Raw genomic sequence first — 18,836 nt, 5'->3', positions numbered from 1 at the left:
AGGTCAGGGTCAGATATTTGTATTGGGTGGTGGGTTCGTGGATAATTATTATTATTATGAATTATCAACGAGTCGATAAATTATAAATAAATAATCAATGAGTCAAAAACACAGTCATGAGAGTTTGTCATGAACGAAGGTTAATGGAGAATCCAATTCATTCAAATCAATTAAGCATTTATATTGAGAGTTTTTTGTTTTTGTTTTTGTTTTTTGCTTACCAATCAAAAAGGCAAAAGCGAGCCGCCCGACACGCACCGTGTCTGCCAGAGTGTGGGAAACGGGGCTCCCGCAGCTGCGTCAGCACCGCAGGCAGGTCCAGCGGCTTCCCTGGGGACGGCCAGAGGGGTCCCGGGGCTTTCCCTCTGCGGGCAGCCGGCGCTGAGCCGGGGGCGGGAGGGGGGTCGCACACAAGTACATCCAGCAGCTACGAGAAAGCAGCAGTTGGATACAAGGCCCTTATCTCTGAGGGTCCGTGGTGGAATGAGAAGGCCATGCCAAGATGGCCGCTGGCAAGAGAGCGTCAGTTACTAGGAATGGCTTCCGACACCCCCTGGGAAACCACCCGGCAATGGAGCCTGCCTGGCAACGGGCTGTGATTGGATGGCTGTGGAAACCACCTGGCAACGGAGCCTGCCTGGCAACGGGCTGTGATTGGATGGCTGTGGAAACCACCTGGCAACGGAGCCTGCCTGGCAACGGGCTGTGATTGGATGGCTGTGGAAACCACCTGGCAACGGAGCCTGCCTGGCAACAGGCTGTGATTGGTTAGGGCAAAGACCGCCCCTTGACCGGATTGGCTGCCTCAGCTATTTAAGCTGCTGTACCAACTGCATGCCCCTCGCCTCTGGCGCGCTTTCACGTGACTCCCGGGGTCTGTGTGGTGACTCCACACCTCTTGCCCCCATCGCACTCCTCCTCTCAACGAATCCACAGCAACAAGGGTCCACTCCGCAGAGCTCCCTGCCCCACTCGGCCTGACCATGCACGTGGACTGAGACACCAAGCCAGGCCAGGCCAGGCTAGGCCAGATGCAGGATTTGTGCCACTGTAAGGGACTGAGAGCCCTGAAATTCTTACTGGGTTGGGGAAGGTTCCAGATACAAGAGATTATCTTCATTCATCGCTACCAGAAGCAATCCCGACACCCAGCGGATCACCAGCCCAGCCCACAACTCGGTGGGTGGGCTGACATCTGTAGGCTTCGCGAATCATGGCCTTGCACCGGCCCACGGGGCCCCTCCCTGCCGCGGCACTGCGGCTGGCTCTTGCTGTGCAGCCTGGACTTAAAGTACAATAACGTTTGAAGGCTTACGTGGTGCAGTGTCTTGTTTCTAATAAGGCAGACTTTGTCTTTACCTTATTAGAGAGTTATAGATCTGCGTTTAAAACATGCTGTGTGATGATAGGTGTAAAAGAAATTCTTCAAAAGATTTTTTAAAAAGTTAAAAAGAGAAAGGTCATGAGATGGGGACCCCAGCTGCAGTCAGAGTGAAGGGCGGGGGGGAGGAGAGAATTAAGGGGAGAGCTTCCAGTGGATCAAAACGATTCCACCTACCTTAGGGTTCCAGACGGAAGCCTGGGGACACGGACAGCAATATGACCTCGTATGACCTCCGTATGCGGATATGGCGAGAAGGCAGCCACTCCCAATCCAAGGAGAGAGCTCACGGGAAATCAACCCTGCCCGCAACTTGATATTGAGTTTCGAGTCTCCAAAGCTGTGAGAAAACAACTTTCTGTTAGTTAAGCCCTCCACTCTGGTATTTTGTTCTGTGTTCCCCCTACTCACTGACTGATGTAAACTGTAGCCATTTTTACACCTAATCCCACAGAAATAGATGGCTTTGGAGTTAAACGGCTGAATGTGTTAGGGAAAGAGAAGAGAGCGCCACCAAACCACCACCGTCCCACACAGGGTGACTGTGGAGCACCCAGAGCCCTGTCTCCCGGAGCAGGAACAGCAGAGCCTTCACGGTAATGGAAAGAAAACAGATTTAGCTAAACAATCCAGTCTGTCACAGAGCAGATAATAACAATAACAATAACAATAACAAGCCTCCAGGAATGGGAGGGATCAAATACCTGCAGTGGCTACAATATGTTGTTGTGCCCAGATCCTTAGATCCCCGCAGAGACCCCCAGAGAGTCTATCACACCGAACTGCAAAAGCAAGGTTTATTCGGGAGTACAAGCCGCGACAGGGACCCCATCCAACCAGCCAGCCCAGCAGAGGCAGGAGTGAGGCCCCATCTTTGGGAGAGTTTTTAAAGGAAAAATGGCTACATCAGCAGGAAAAAAGTTACATACAGCACAGAAGCTCTGGGTGCAGGGAGTTGAGTTACAGGGGGGCTTACAGCACGGAAGCTCTGGGCGCAGGGAGTTACTTTGTTTAGTAATCTCTGTTGTGCTGTCCTTGGTCTACAGAGCTGGCTGTCCCTGGTAAGCTTTGATATCTCCGGAATGCCTGAATGCCTGCTTTTACAAGGACCCGGGTCTGCTATGGGAAATGGAGGCTGCTTTTTTGTTTTGTTTTGTTTTAAAATGGAGTCATTTTGGCTCTTCAGCGTCAACTGGTATGTTCAGTTTTCCAACATAAATATTTGTGAAAATACAAGGCATGCAAAGAAACAAGGGAGATATGAGTCACACACTGGGAAAAGAAGAGGAACAAAAGATACTGCCTGTGACAGTGACTGTAAGTCCGATTCATCAGGGGAAACAATACTTCAAAGTAGCGATTACTAGTATGTTCACAGAGCTAAAAGTCACCATGGTTAAAATGTAAGGGAACAGGTATTGGCAGTGTTGCATCAAATAGAAATTATCAGCAGAAACAGGAACTTCAAAAAGGACAAAATGAAATTCTGGAGTTGAAAAGCACACTTAATGAAATAAAAAATTGACTACATGTTCTCAATAGTAGACTTGAACTGGGAGAAGGAACAAGCAAATTTGAGGATAGATCAATTGAGATTATGAATGCCAAAGAACAAACAGTAAAGTTTACGAGGGAGATAAACAGAGCCTTGGAGACATGTGAGAGACCATATACACTGTCGAGGAGATGAACTTGAGAAGGTGAAGTTATCACGTTCCCTGCCTTTTGTCTCCGTATCTCTATGGTAACTGGTGTCATGGTAACCGGCAGGTCCATCTGCCTGGCAGGCTGCCCGCCATCTGTTATGTAATGGTTTGGCTCTGGGCCACTACTGTCTATAAACCCACATAAGCAGCTGGGCGGCATGGCTAGATGTGGCTGTGCGGCTGTGTGTCGGTGTCTGTGTGTGTGTCTGGCTGCTGCTCTGGACACAAAGGTGGCTATCTCCTGTGGGCTCACCACAGTTGGGGGCAAGTGGCTGTCCCTTGTGATTTTCTCACCACCACTGTGAGTAAAGGAGATACAAATGGACAAATGGCTCCGAGTTCTTCTCTGCCCTGTTGGAATCTGGATCTGCTTGTACTGGGTCCCAAGCCCCAGGCATACACACGTAATGATAGTACTGAGAAAGGAGAGATAAAAGAACAAGAATTTTAAAAAATTATAAAGGCTAAAAACTTTCCAGGCTGGCGCTGTGGTATAGCAGGTGAGGCCACTGCCTGGGGTGCCAGTATCCCATATGGGTACCAGTTCTAGTCCCAGCTGCTCCACTTCCAATCCAGTTCTCTGCTATGGCCTGGGAAAGCAGTGGAATATGGCTCAGGTCCTTGCACCTTTGTGGGGTACCCGGAGGAAGCTCCTGTCTCCTGGCTTTGGATTGGCGCAGCTCTGGCCATTGCAGCCATTTGGGGAGTGAACCAGCGGATGGAAGACCTCTCTGCCTCTCTGTAAATCTGCCTTTCAAATAAATAAATAAATAAATAAATAAATAAATCTTTAAAAAAAAGAAACAAAAATCTCTCCAAATATGTTGAAAACCAATACATACAGAAAGCTCAATGAAATCCATTCAGGATTAAGTTCAAAGGGATCCACAGAGGCATCATAGTTTAAAAAAAAAAAGCCAAAAATCAAAGACATGAGCACATTTGGAAAGTAAGAGAAGAATGGTGCATTTACCAGGAAAACTGCCCTAAGATCTACAGCTGACATCTCAACAGACGCAATGCAGGTCACGAAACGTTTAGGATAATGTATTCAAAATGCTCAAAGCACGAAAGAACCCATCAACCAAGCAGTAGTCCTAACTGTATATACCTTATGCTACATCTATAATGCAGTAAAGCTTTATTTCAGCAATAAAGGCAGCAGTGGGCATTTAGCTTGGCAGTGGGATTTAGCCCGTGCCCATGTTCCACGTCTGAGTACTTGAATTTGACTCCCAGTTTCAGCTCCAGACTCCAGGTTCCTGCAAATGCAAATCCTGCACATCAGTAGTGATGGCTCAAGTACTTGGATCCCTGCCACCCACAGGGAAGACTTGGATTGAGTTCCCGGCTCCCGGCTTCAGCCCCAGCCTAGCCTCGGCTATTGCGGACTTCTGGAGAGTGAACCAGTGAGAGAAGTGTTTCTCTCTCTCCCTCTCCCTCTCCCTCTCTCCCTCTCTCCTTCCCCTTCTCATTCCCTCCCTCTCTCTTTCCCCACCTTTGAAATAAATTAAGTTAAAGACCTGCCACGTTTTCTAAAAAAAAAAAAACAACCCCGAGATGAGTTGTTGAAAGCAGACCTGCCTTACGAGAAACACTAGCAGTAATTCTTCAGGCTGAAACCACGCGACCCAGGCTGTATTCAAATTCCCACGGGAAGACAAAGAGCGCAGGAAAGATAGAGAGATCCTACCCACTGGTTTACTTCCCAAATGCTCAGAACAGACAGAGCTGGGCCAGGCCAACAATGGGCGCCCAGAAATCAATCCAGGCCTCCCCCATGGGTGCCAGGGCCCCAAGAACTTGAGCCATCACCTGCTGCCTCCCAGGGTGCACATAAGCAGGAAGCTGGAATAGGAGTGGAGCAAGGATTTGAACCCAGGCACTTCCATATGGGATGTGAGTTTGCTATTAAGAGTCTCAAGCAGCATCTTAATAGCAATGCCAAACACATGGCCCTGGATTTTGGTAAGAGTGCTAAGACTGTTCAATGGGGAAAAATCTTTTCAACAAATGGTTCTGGGACAACTAACAGTCACAGGAAAAAGAATGAAGTTTGGCTCGTATCTTGCACCATTTATAAAAATTCATTCAAAGTAGATCAATGATCTAAATGTGAGAGTTAAAACTGTAAAACTCGTAGAAGAAAATGTAAGAGTAAACCATCATGACTTTGGAGTGGGAAAAATATTCTCAGGTATGACAACAAAGCACAAACAAAAGAAAAAATAGACAGACTGTATCAGAATGAAAAACTTTCTAACTTCAAAGGCTATCATAAAGAAATTGAAAGGTGGGGCTGGCATTGTGGCACAGTGGGTGTGATGCAGGCATCCCATATGGACACCAGTTCAAGTCCTGGCTTCTTCACTTCTGATCCAGCTCCCTGTTAATGGCCTGGGAAAAGCAGAAGAGGATGGACCAAGTGTTTGGGCCCCTGATACCCATATGGGAGACCCTGATGGAGTTCCTCTCTTCTGGCTTTGGCCTGGCCCAGCCCTGGCTGTCGTGGGCATTTGGAGAGTGAACCAGTAGATGGAAGATCTGCCTCCCTCTCTTGGTCACTGTGCATTTCAAATAAATAAGCAAACCCTTTTTAAATAGACAAAAGATTTGAATCAGTATTTCTCCAAAGACATACAAATGGCCAATTTGCACACAAAAAGATATTGGGCAGCATTAATCATCAGGGAAATGCAAATAAAAACCAGAATGATATACTATTTCACCCTCACTATGATGGCTAGAATCAAAAGCCAAATAGGGACCACATTGTAGCTTAGTGGGTTAAACTGTTGCCTGCAATGCTGGCATTCCATAAGGGTACCAGTTTGAGTCCCAGTTGCTCCACCTCCAATCCAGCTCCCTGCTAATGCGCCTTGGAAGGCAGCAGATGGTGACCCTAGTCCTCGGCCCCTGACACCCCATGGGAGACCCAGATGAATCTCTTGGCTCTTGGTGTCAACCTGGCCCATCCCTGGTTGTTGTGGCCATTTGGGGAGTGAACCAACAGAAGCTCTGTCTTTCCTTCTCTCTTTGTAACTCTGCCTTTCAGATAAATAAATATTTTTTAAAAGCCAAATAATAGCAAGTGTTGGTGAGAACATGCAGAAATTAGAACCTTCAGCATTGTTGGTGGGAATGCAAAATGGTACAGCAACTTAGGAAAGCAGTCTTTTAGTTCCTCAAACTCTTAAATACAAAGCTACCATACGACCCAGCTTAAGGCACATCCCCAAGAGAACTGAAAGTCTATCCATATCAAAACTCACACCTGAGTGTGGCATTATTCAGAAGGGCCAAAAAGTGGAAAGAACCCACTTGCCCATCAGCTGATGAATGGATAAAAAACGTGGTGTATGCAAGTAACGGAATATTATTTGATCATAAAAACATGCATGCTAAACATGGATGAACTTTGAAAGCATTATGCTAAGTGTTATATGATTCCATTCATGTGAATTGTCCACATAAGCAAAGTCATAGAGGCAGAAAGTAGATTGGGACTGCCTGGGGCTTGGGAATTGGAGAGGAGCAGCTGGTAACTGAATATTAAATCTCTAAATATAAAATTTAAATATATAAAATATAAATATATAAATATAGCCTAAATATTTCATATAAATATATAAATATAGCCTAAATATTTCATATAAATATATAAATAAAAACATAAATCTCTAAATATAGAAATCTCTAAATCTTGCCCTGGTGATGGTTTTATATATGCATGACTCTGATACAAACCACCAAATTGTATTCTTCAAGTGTGGAAGTGATATTGTTATAGGAACGATACCACAAAGCTATAAAAAGGAAAACAAAAAATTTAACAATAAAAATGGGGCACAAATACAGATCTAAAATATTAAAAGAACAGCAAAGGACAAACAAACCTTTCCAGGAAGAAAACTGCAGATCCAAATGGTCTTACTGGTGCGTTCTATCAAATATAAAAGACAGACATTTCATCAGTGTGACGCATACTCTTTGAGGTCATGGAGAAGGTAATTTTTCCTAACTCATTCTAGGTGACCACCAAAATCCTAACGCCAAGAAAAGAATACAACTACCAGAAATAAAAGGTGAATTTAGCAAGGTACCAGCGTAAATACATCTACATATATATTTGTGATATATATATGTGTGTGTACACACACACGTGCACACAAGTATTGTATACATGAGTACCAAAAATATATCCATGCATGAGAGAGCTTCAAAAAGTTCATCATCCGAGTCCCTGGCTTCACATCCTGGCTCCACGTTTGAGCCCAACTTCCTGTTGATGCACATCTTGGGAGGCAGCAGGGACTTGGATCCCTGTCACCCACATGGGAAACCTGATTGAATTCTGAGCTTCCGGCTTGGCATGGTCCAATTCTGGCTGCCATGAGCATTTGGAGAGTGAACCAGCAGAGAGAGGATGTCTGTCAGGGGCTGGGGCAGTGGCACAGCAGGTTAAAGCCCTGGCCTGAAGTGCTGGCATTGCATACAGGTGCTGGTTCTAGTCCCAGCTGTTTCTCTTCTGATCCAGCTCTCTGCTATGGCCTGGGAAAACAGTAGAAAATGGCCCAAGTCCTTGGGCCCCTGCACCCATGTGGGAGACCTGGAAGAAGCTCCTGGCTCCTGGCTTTGGATCGGCGCAGCTCCGGCCATTGTGGCCATTTGGGAGTGAATCAGTGGATGGAAAATCTCTCTGCCTCTCTACCTCTCCCCGTAACTCTGTCTTTCAAAATAAATAAAATAAATATATAATAAAATAAATTCAAAATAAATAAAATAAGATAAATCTTGAAAAAAAAGATGTCTGTCTCACCTTGTCTCCTTTTCAAACAAATAACTTTTTAAAAGGATGAAAAGTTCACAAAAAATGTGTATTCTGAACAAAACATATATGGATTTCAAAAAATTTTTGTGTCAAATTCAACTTCTTTTAATTTTTCTGTGAATTTTTGAAGTGCCCTCATACATACACACACATATATATGTGCTTTCTGTGTATTACCAATGACCTACTCAACAATAAAATTTAAAACCACTTAAAGAACATTTCCAAATCCCATAAAATATGAGAGGATAAACTAGCACAAAGTTGACCAAGACTCCACACAGAAAATCATAAAAGCAAGAGCGAACTTCCTCCCTTAAGGGCCGGATAATAAATAACACAGGCCTTGGAGGTCGCACTGATCTCTCAACATATTCTTTGGATTCCTGTTGGTTTTTTAAACTTTCTTTACAACCCTTCAACATACTAATCTCCTTCTTCATTTAGTGACCTTACAAAATCAGGCTAAGTTCCAAATGGCTCATGGGTTACATAATTTGCTATTACTGCAAAGTGCCGCTGAGAGAAAACGTAAAAGACCCAGCTGTATGGAGATGCGTGAGATACACCCCATGTGGTGCGCGGAAGAAGCTAATATTGGCGAAACATCAGTTTGGGCCAGGACACTAAAATCCAGCCAACAAAAATTGTCACCAGAGACATCGGTGCCCTTGGTGACACCAGGGTTTTAAGCCAGGTGGATCCTGCACCCCGCGGATGCGCCATCTCCTGTCGTTACACAGGTGACAGGTGGTTGGCTGTATGGGTCAGCTTGAAGGGAAACAGCCTGTGGGATGGGCTGACGACTGGTATCCAGTTGTGGCCGAGCCAAACACGGCCTCCCAGCAGGCAGTGCCTGTGCCCACTACAGGGGTGCCTGGTGCACAGTATCCCGAAGACCATAGAAAGCATCAATTCACGACGCGTCCATGACACAGGGAGACACCGTGGCTCAAACGGTTATATTCAGGAGCTCTGGAGTCTGAGCGCCTGGGACAAGAAGTCCTTTTAGGGCCACTACCAGCTGTCAGGCCGGGGAGAAGGGTTCTAAGGCTCACACGCCTTTTTAAAAAGCAAACTTGCAGCGAGCAGTGGAGAGAACCCGCCTGCCAGCCCGGGATGTGGTCAGCAGCCCCTCTCCCCTGCCCCACCCCCTTCCCGTAGTCCAGCTCGTATCCCCGGGAGAATCAAGGTTGCTCCCGACTCTCTGCCTTTGGGTAGGGTCTTCGTGACAAGGGCTGGCCGACTCACAGGCAGAGGTGATAGACGCTCCTGCCCCCGGGGGCCGGTGCTGGGCGAGCCCCTGCAGACCTGGTCGGTCGCCACCTACGGCGGGGGCCCGCTCGGTGCCAAACGCCCGCCACCAAGCGAGAGCAGGCGCGAAGCGCGCGAGGCCAGCAGGGGTTGGGCCGTTGGACCTCGCCCTTGGGCCTCCGTTGCGATGTCTTCGCGCCCTTGGCTCGCGCACCCTTCCCTCACCCGCCTGGGGCTGAGCGCTGTGCCTCGCCTCAGAGTTGGCAGCCAGGACACCGCTCTGAGGTTCCGGACTCCGCGCCAAGGGACCCCACGGCGCACGCAGCTGCTGTCCGCGGGCAAGGGCCTCGGCGAGCTTCATACCCGCCTCCCGGGGCCACCGCGCTCCAGGTCCCCCTGACTGGCCATGCCCACCCGACTTAGCTTAGCTGTCTCGCTGCTTAGCTTATGCGATCCAGGAGGCTCCAAGCTCCTCAGTGTTGGGCAGGACTCTCAGATAGAGCCAGCACTGGGCACTGGGAACTCCAAGAGGCTTGGCCATTCCGGACAGCTAAGATCTGTCATCCAGGGTGCAACCTGACCCTCCTCCATCACCACCCCGGCGAGAAAGAAGTTCCCCCCATGAGCTCCGTTCCATCCAGAGAACCTAGATGCCGGCCCCAAGAAGACTGAGCGAGCCCTGGGGAGGAGGAAGGGACAGCCGAAGATGGAGGACAGCCAAATAGTGACCCAAGCGTAGAAGCGCCCATCACATGCAGGCAATGGAGTGTGCCATCAGCATCGTCCGGGGAAGCGACCCGATGCTTTTTCCTTGCTCTGCGGACCTGGGCCTCTGCAGGAAACCTGCATTCCTTCCAACCACCCGGGAGCCACCGGGAGTAAGAAGGCGAAGTTGTCCTCTGTGAGCTCAGGCGTCAGAAGTCGTGCCTTACCCAGCTCATGGAGCCGGCCCTGCTGGGGGGCTCCTGCCTTTTTGTGTGTGTGTGTGTTGTTTTGTTTTGTTTTTGTTTTTGTTTGACAGGCAGAGTTAGATAGTGAGAGAGAGAGAGAGAGAGAAAGGTCTTCCTTCCGTTGGTTCACCCCCAAAGTGGCCGCTATGGCAGGCGTGCTGCACTGATCTGAAGCCAGGAGCCAGGTGCTTCTCCTGGTCTCCCATGCGGTCGCAGGAGCCCAAGCACTTGGGCCATCCTCCATTGCACTCCTGGGCCACAGCAGAGAACTGGACTGGAAGAGGAGCAACCAGGACAGAATCCGGTGCCCCAACTGGGACTAGAACCCAGGGTGCCGGTGCCACAGGCGGAGGATTAGCCTAGTGAGCCGCGGCACCAGCTGGCTCCTGCCTCTTTAGGAGAGTGGTGCAGGGACTTTGGGATCCAGCCACAGTGGGTTCAGAAAGTTTAGCCAAGGAAAAGTTCCTGAAGGCCATTGGCCTGGTTCTACAACCCCACTGAAGACAGAGGAGAGGAAGGGAGGAAGGCTACAGATGTGCTGTCAAACAAAATCTCCACCCACTCCTGCCAGATGCGGGCTCTGTTAACAAAATTCCTCTGCCCCTGTACCAACCCCACGCCATATGCTGATCCTGAAATGATGGGATGAGACACTCAATCATTTTCTTTTTTCTTTTTGCTGTTCTGGCCATTTCTTTCTTGAAGTTCAGTATTTTTTTTTTAAGAATTCCACTTTCAAGTGGAAATAGAGCCCATTTGAATTCTGGTCCTTTCGCTACAAGTCTTTACTCTGATCTTCAAAGTATCTTACTGTCGGGAGAAATTAAAACTCGGATGTGTTCTGATGGACAACCAAAGACCAGAGGAGAAAGCAGCTGTTTCCGTTTCCTCCAAGTCTACCACCAGCAGAACTGAGTCCTCCACCCCTATGGATATGGAGTCCCTCTCTTTTCCTTACAGATTCCTTGAGTCGCTGCCACAAATTCCCGTCTTCACCAGTGAGCTCGGCATGGCCTCTGTGGTCACTGTCACCAGTGCAGCCAGACTCTGTGGACTCGGCCAAGTGTGATTTGGTAAGCCACATGGAAGCCAATCCCCACTCACAGGCACCCACCTTCGGTTGTCCACGGTGACCCCCTGTGAGCTTCCCCCATTCGCCAGGGCCAGGCCAGCTGGAGCAGACACCCCCTACCAAGGCCACCAGTCTACCTGGTTTTATGCTCAGCAGCCCCAGCCAATTTTTAAAATATATTTTAAAAGATTTATTCATTTGAAAGTTGAAGTTACACTAAGAAAGGGAGAGACAAAGCGAATGAGTGAGCTTCCATCCCCTGGTTCATTCCCCAGATGGCTGCAATGGCCCTAAGGCTGGGCCATACTGAGGCCAGGAGCCAGGAGCTTCTTCTAGGTCTCCCACATGGGTGGCAGGGGCCGAAGCTCCTGGGCCCTCTTCTGTTGCTTTTCCCAAGTACATCAGCAGGGAGCTGGACGGGAAGTGGAGTAACGGGGACTCCGCCGTTGTCCATGTGGGATGCTGGCATCGTCGTCCCAGGAGGCAGCTTTATGCGCTACACCACAACAGCAGCCCCTTCGTAGTCTTTAACTCCTTATCCTCTTTGGGCCTACACTAGTACGTTATTGTTTTCAACAATCAGGAATGCAAGTGGCTTCTTGGTACCCCACTACCTTTCCCCAAACCTCTCCCGTCCATCCCAGAAAATCCTTGGAAGGTGGCTTCTACTTCACCCTCAGGCATGACCTCTCTGAAGGCGTCTGCTCTGAGCCTGGAACTTCTGACCTGGAACACGTGCGGCCTCCTCTCAGCCGGTCCTCAGAATAAATGCACAGATCCCACGTCTGTTAGATACAGCGAGGCGTAATTGGTGGTGGCCATATTGGTCCTGTGGTTGTTTGCGGAGAAGCTACTCTTCCCCTCCCTCGTCCTTCTGTGTCTGCCTGCAGGACGATGAGCCCCCCTCGTGCCAGCACCTGAAAGGGTAGGCACGTGTCGGATGGAATGTCAGGGGCTGTGGCCAGGCCCCTTATTGTAGATAAGGGAAAACCAGGAAGCTTAGACTAAATCAAAAACAAAAATTAAAGAAAGAAAACTCATCGTGGAAGAAAAGAGACAGAAAGTCAGGTCACTTGCCCCCAACCATTCAGCTTTTCCCATGAAAAGGTCGTGCTGTGCTGCTAAGGGCTCAGCCTGGTACTGCCGGATTTTAAAAGTGAACCAGGAGGTCGCGGGCTGTTCAAAGATGGGTGCATCCCGGCCACCACACCGTTTTGTGACAAGAAGAAAGCAGGGGTTCCAGCCTCGGCCGCATCAGCCCCTAATACATCTGCCCCGAGTCGTGGGTGACTTCCGCCAAAGCCAATTTTAAAACCTCCCTTTGAACCAGGAACCACCCCTCGGCTGAAATCCTGGGGTCCTGATGGACAGCAACAGAGAGCTACTCCGCCCGGTGTCCTGTTTTCTGGCCCACCTGCCAGGGGTTCCACCTTCGCCTTCACTCGAGTAGGCAGCCGCTCTTCAGACTGCAAAGTCAGGGTTGGCTTTGACTCTGATGAAACCATTGTGGATAAGCCACACCCATTTCCCAGTAGGCTGGCTTCGCACCTCCCCCTAAGAGCTTTTCCAGTTCGTTCCCTTTGGGTAACCTGGCAGGCTCCGCACAGTGCCCGTACCCAGTGACAGCTTAAATGGTTCTGCGATGACTCAAAGGGGAAACCATGAGCTGGAACAGAGGAGCTGACAAAGGTGAGAAGCTGACAGAAAATGGAAGTAGGTGACTGAAACAGGACCAGAACCATCCTGGCCACTTGGTCTAAATAAACAGATTTGACTGGCTTTGCCAAAATACAGTAAATTTAGTTTTTTTTTAATTTGACAGAGTTAGACAGTGAGAGAGAGAGAGACAGAGAGAAAGGTCTTCCTTTTTCCATTGGTTCACCCCCAAAATGGCCGCTATGGCCGGTGCTGCGCTGATCCGAAGCCTGGAGCCAGGTGCTTCCTCCTGGTCTCCCATGCAGGGGAAGGTGCCAAGCACTTGGGCCATCCTCCACTGCCTTCCTGGGCCACAGCAGAGAGCTGGACTGGAAGAGGGGCAACCAAGACTAGAACCCAGGAACCACATGGGATGTCGGCGCCACAGGCAGAGGATTAGCCAAGTGAGCCACAGCGCCGGCCCCAGTATATTCAGTTTCTAGTGAAACTCCAGATAACATGCAGAACACCGCTCAGGCACTCATTTATCCATTAGCCAACTTACTGAATACTAAGGATGCGCTTGGGACAATTTTAAATGCAGCATTGTGCCTTACATCCTAGTTGGAGGGGAGAGCACAGGCAAGTAACATAATCAAGAAGTAGATCATTTCATAGATCAGCAGTAACCAGTGCCATAGAGAACAAAGCAACTCATGGGGAATTGAATTTGGGGATAGGGAGAAGCATGGGTTTCAGGTTTCATACTGAATGGACAGGGCAAGCCTCACTAAGATGAGATTTAAGTGAAGTCTAGAAGGCAGCAGTTGAGTGAGCCACAGAGTTATTCAGTGGAAGGGCAATCCAGTCACGGCAAAGGCCCGAGGAGGGCCGCTTGGTGCCCTCAGGGAATGGTCCTTGAAGCCAATGGGGATGGAACGGAGTCAAGGAGAGGAGGAGCGCTCAGAGAGAGGACAGAGCAGAGGTTGTGCAGGCTTTGAAGGAAGCCAGGAGAAAGCTGCCCCCTCCTGAGAGACGGGGATGAGCGATGGGTAGCTGGGGGCGAGCCCTGAAGCGAGGAGAGCCATCAGGAGGCTGAGGCCATGGTCCAGAGGAGGGATCGTGGCGGACTCGGTGAGAGTGATGGGGACCCTCTCTGGCTGCTACAGTTTGACTGTGTCCTCCAGATTTCATGCATTGGACACACAGTCCCCTAAGTCATGTGTTCATGGTGTCTGACAGGTGCGTCATGGAGAGGTGCGTGGGCCATGAGATTCTGCCTTCTTGAACGTCTTAATTCGCTCGTGGACTGAGGGAGCCAGGGACTGAGAGAGCCGTGGGCTCTCCAGGGAGGGACTTTGCAATAACAGCAAACTCTCTCTCTGACTTGCTCTATCTCGCCACGTGATGCCTGCCACCATGACACAGGGAAAAGGTCAGGTGGTGAGCAGTCGCCAGTGCACACTCTGGGCCTGCCCAGCCTCCAGACCCGGGAGCCAGACCAACCTCTGTTCTTCATAAATGGCCCAGTCTGTGGTGCCCAGCCAGAGCAACAGAATCCCTGAAGTGACCACAGTTACTAAGCACAGAATCGGGTGGATAAATAGTGTTCCTCGTCCTCAGTGAGAAAAAATTCAGGTGCACTTCCTGCCTCTCAGAGGTAGCCTGTGTTCAAGCCCCAGTTTGCACGGGGTCTTTACTGGTGCTCCCACCACCCCTGTCTCCCATACCACAGATGGCCCAAGTGCTTGGGCCCCAGCACTCACATTAGAGACCCATATGGAGTTCTAGGCTCCTGGCTTCAGCCAGACCCAGCCTTGGCCACTGGGCCATTTGGGGAGTGAATCAGTAGATGGAAGATTCTCTCTCTCTCTCTCTCTTTCTTTCTCTCTTTCTCTCTTTCTCTAACTCTGCCTTTCAAATAAATAAATATTTAAAAAACAAATAGAATTAGATCACTCATCAATCCATCAGAGGACAAGGGCCCACTTGCTGGCTGCAGTCCAGGGTTGATTTCCCCCAATATGCTGCAGGATCACAGTTACTGGAACTCTCGCCTGTGGTGAATGAGATGAGCTACATATGTATGGGGGTAATGCCGGCATCAACAAAGGCTCTTGAACTTGAAAAATACATGAGCAATGGCAACTTTAAGGACTGTATAATTGGTTAGTTTTCTGTAACCTCCATAGAATAGCTAAAGAAAACAAATGGTCAGACTTTAAAATAAATGAACTCTGAGAATGTTAGCAAAGCCAGAAAGCTCCCTTGTTTAAGGTATTCTCACCCTGCAGCAAGAGAGCAGGCTTCGCTGAAAACTAATGACAAGGTGCAGTTATAATGCAGTAGAGCTTCTGCACTCCTATTCTGCATTCAATTCACGGCCCTGGCAGGTCTGTCACACTGAAGTCAGCGCCTGATACGGAACGAGTTGCACCTTGAGATCTGGGATGTATTTCAATGGATGCATTTGAAAATACTTGAGGGGCTGGCGCTGTGACGTAGCGGGTTAAGCTGCCAACCTGCAGTGCTGGCATCCCATATGGCCGCTGGTTCGAGTCCCGGCTGCTCCACTTCTGATCCAGCTCTCTGCTATGGCCTGGGAAAGCAGTAGAAGATGGCCCAAGTCCTTGGGGCCCTGCACCCACGTGGGATACCCGGAAGAAGATCCTGGCTCCTGCCTTCAGACCGTCACAGCTCCGGCCATTGTGGCCAACTGGGAAGTGAACCAGTGGATGGAAGACCTCTCTCTCTCTCTCTCTCTCTGCCTCTCCTTCTCTATGTAACTCTGACTTTCAAATAAATAAATAATTCTAAAAAAAGAAAAGAAAATATTTGCACTCCATGATACTGGGCTAACAGATGTGGTCGCCACCTCCTTTTGGGAGGACAGGGGCCTCCCTTTATCTGGAGACCATCTAGAAGCCTCACCTAAGACAGAGGCTTCCCAAGATACTGAGGGTTCTTTCTGAGGACAGCTCATGCCTGCCTTACGAAGCAGAGTGGGAGAGTGTGGAAAACGGGAAGAATGTGTAGGTGAAAGAGGAGAGGAGGGAGGGAGAGAGAGGGAGAGAGAGAGAGAAGTGGGAGGGAGGCAGGAAGGGCAGGAGGGGGCGGGGAAGAGAGGGGAATGCTAGCTGCCAAGCACTGAGCAGTATAATTGGCACCACCACTGCCGGACATCCGGGTACAACAACGTGGGGACCCGGCTGCTTACCGTGGCCTGATCAGGCTGAGCATCTTCATTTCCCCTTCGAATTTCCCCGTCACTCTCTGCAAAGTGCTATAAAGGAGCACGGCCCAGGTGACCCAATCTTGCTGATGCCTTCATCTCTATTAGTTTGTGCAGAGATGTTTTCCTCGACAGGAAAAGGACCGAAGCTGCCTCTCCCTGCGTCACTTTATGTCACGGTGTCATTTATTCTCCAATTCAGTGAGGACAGATCCGTGCAGGAACCATCACCGGTGCCAAACTGAAGATACAGCCAACGCAGGAGGGACCTGAGGTGCACCAGGAAGTCAGCTGGGAGATCATGAGTCATGTTTACACGTTCCCCAGATGTCCTGGGTGCTGGCATTACGCAGGTCTGTGAAGTTCCGCGGGTGAGAGTAACAGCACAGAGGACATTCCCGTTCCCCTCAGCACCTGTGAGTTTACCTTCAGCTTCAGATGAGCACAGTATCTTATACACAACAGGCTCCTACCTCCAGTGGCTGGATCTCTGAAAAAAGACTAAAATCCATTCAAATGCAATAATAAAAAATGTAGTGTCATCATTCAAACAGAAAAGGACTCATATTAAAAATACAAGGCAGGGTCGGCACTGTGGTGCAGTGGGCTAAGCCGCAGCCTGCAGGGCCAGCATCCCATATGGGTGCCAGTTCTAGACCTAGCTGCTCCACTTCTGATCCAGCTCCCTACTGATGTGCCTGGGAAAACACCAGAAGATGGCCCAAGTCCTTGGGCCCCGCACCCATGCGGGAGACGTGGAAGAAGATCCTGGCTCCTGGCTTCGGATCAGTTTAGCTCCAGTTGTTGTGGCCATTTGAGGAGTGAACCAGCGGATGGAAGATCTCTCTCTCTCTCCCTCTCTCTCTCTCTTTCTCTCTGCCTCTCTGTAACTCTTTCAAATAAGTAAATCTTTTTTTTTTTAAATATTCCTTCTTGCATGAAGAAGTCTATATTAAATCCTTCAACTGATTGGATATGGCCCACCCCAAATCATAAAGGTTAATGTGCTTTACTCAAAGACCACTGATTTCAACGTTAATCTTATCCAAAAAATGCCTTTGCAGAAGCAGCCAGAATATTTTCTGGCCAATTACAAAATCAACATGAAGGGAGCAGGCAGCAAGCCCTCTCCCTGTAGTTTCCAGGTTAACGGAGTTCAGAGGGAGATGAGCAGTCTACATGTGCACAGCCGCTGTACCTGGGAAAGCCTGCAGAACACAGCGGATGGACACGCGTGGAGAGCTGGGAATCAATTCCAAGGCCGAAGCCTGCTGCTACCATCAAGCAGAATCCTATTCCGTCCTCAAATGTTATTGAGCTGACAACAGGAGACAGTGTGATGTGGGCTTAATAAAAGCTGGGTTGGAAGGCAAAGTGAATCTTACATTTGCCTGAATTCAGCTTTACTGCTACATAAACAAAAAGAACTACGCCGTAAAAGCTCCAGGCAGTTCAGAGAAATGTTACTGGAAAAGTAATCAAGAAGAGTAACAAAACTGTAATGCATGGTAGGACAGAAAGATACATGTCTTTTAAATTTAGGTAATAGTTGTTTAATTAGCCTGATTGTATTTATTTTCTTTTTCAAGGAAATTATTTTTAATATTTTTCATTTATTCATTTGAGAGGTAGAGTTACAAAGGGGGGGGGGGAGACAGAGAGAGGGCTTCCATCTGCTGGTTCACTCCCCAGATGGCTGCAATGGCTGGAGCTGAACTGATCCAAAGCCAGGAGCCAGGAGCTTCTTCCAGGTCTCCCACACGGGTGCAGGAGCCCAAGGAGTTGGGCCATCTTCTACTGCTTTCCCAGACCATAGCAGGAAGCGGTATAGGAAGTGGAGCAGCCAGGATTCAAACAGGTGTCCATATGAGATGCCAGCACCAGCCCCTCAAGAAAAATCTTAAGACCACACAACAATATAGCTTATAATTTTATTTTATTTTTTAAAGATTTATTTATTTACTTGAAAGAATTACACAGAGAGCAAAGGAGAGGCAGAGAGAGAGAGAGAGAGAGAGAAAGGTCTTCCATCAGCTGGTTCACTCCCCAGTTGGCCACAATGGCCGGAGCCGCGCTGATCTGAAGCCAGGAGCCAGGAGCTTCTTCCAGGTCTCCCACGTGGGTGCAGGGGCCAAGCACTTGGGCCATCTTCCTCTGCTTTCCCAGGCCATAGCAGTGAGCTGGATCGGAAGTGGAGCAGCCGGGACTAGAACCGGAGCCCATATGGGATGTCGGCACTTCAGGCCAGGGCGTTAATCCGCTACGCCAAAGCGTCGGCCCCTAGCCTATAATTTTAATATCTAACAAAAATTAAATCGTTTTATCAGAGGGCGGCTACATTTCCCTCACATGTTTAGTCTAGCATTAGCAATACCAGGTTACTTTACGCCTATTAATATTTTATTGAATAATATAAGTTATTTTGAATAGCTACCATATTTTCACGTTAACGTCAGGAAACATTTTAGTACCTACTACAGGTTTTTTTGTCATCTCCCAGCTCCTGGTTCTGCGGCCAGCGCGCTCCTGCGCCTGCGCACTCCCAGTCCCAAGGGCGCCAGGTGGGCAGTCCTTGCGCTGCCATTTTACGCCTCTGGACTACATTTCCCAAAGGCCACTGAGGCCAGGCCAATTTAGCTTGGACTACATTTCCCAGAGGCCACCGGGGACAACCAGGACCCCGGATCCCACTGCCAGTTTTTCGTTACCGTAGCCCAGCCAGCAGCGAGCTTAGGCTAAGGCAGTGCGTGTTCTCTGGGGAAAGGCTTTGCAGAC

General features: G+C 49.0%; 1 protein-coding gene and 1 long non-coding RNA gene across 2 annotated transcripts in view; one reads left to right on the top strand and one right to left on the bottom strand.

Annotated features, from left to right (window-relative positions):
• Positions 1-12,230, top strand: part of LOC138846506 (protein Aster-A-like) — a 406,361-nt gene extending 394,131 nt beyond the window's left edge. Inside the window, 2 exon segments of the mRNA XM_089319501.1 lie at positions 11,083-11,195; positions 11,839-12,230. Coding sequence (XP_089175627.1) covers positions 11,083-11,191 — 109 coding nt within the window. The 3' untranslated portion in view covers positions 11,192-11,195; positions 11,839-12,230.
• A 5,750-nt stretch (positions 12,231-17,980) lies between these two features.
• LOC149120836 (uncharacterized) lies at positions 17,981-18,620 on the bottom strand. Its single transcript, XR_016225039.1, has 2 exons — positions 18,533-18,620; positions 17,981-18,346 (listed from the first exon to the last, which is right to left on the bottom strand). It is a non-coding gene; the product is annotated as an uncharacterized LOC149120836 (long non-coding RNA).
• Positions 18,621-18,836: the final 216 nt, after the last annotated feature.

The sequence above is a fragment of the Oryctolagus cuniculus genome, chromosome 18 (genome assembly GCF_051225735.1).
Source record: "Oryctolagus cuniculus isolate XC-2025 breed Fujian yellow rabbit chromosome 18, ASM5122573v1, whole genome shotgun sequence".
In the NCBI taxonomy this organism is placed as follows: Eukaryota; Metazoa; Chordata; class Mammalia; order Lagomorpha; family Leporidae; genus Oryctolagus; species Oryctolagus cuniculus.
Note: the sequence above shows the minus strand (reverse complement) of the source record. Positions and strands in the feature narration are given on the sequence as shown.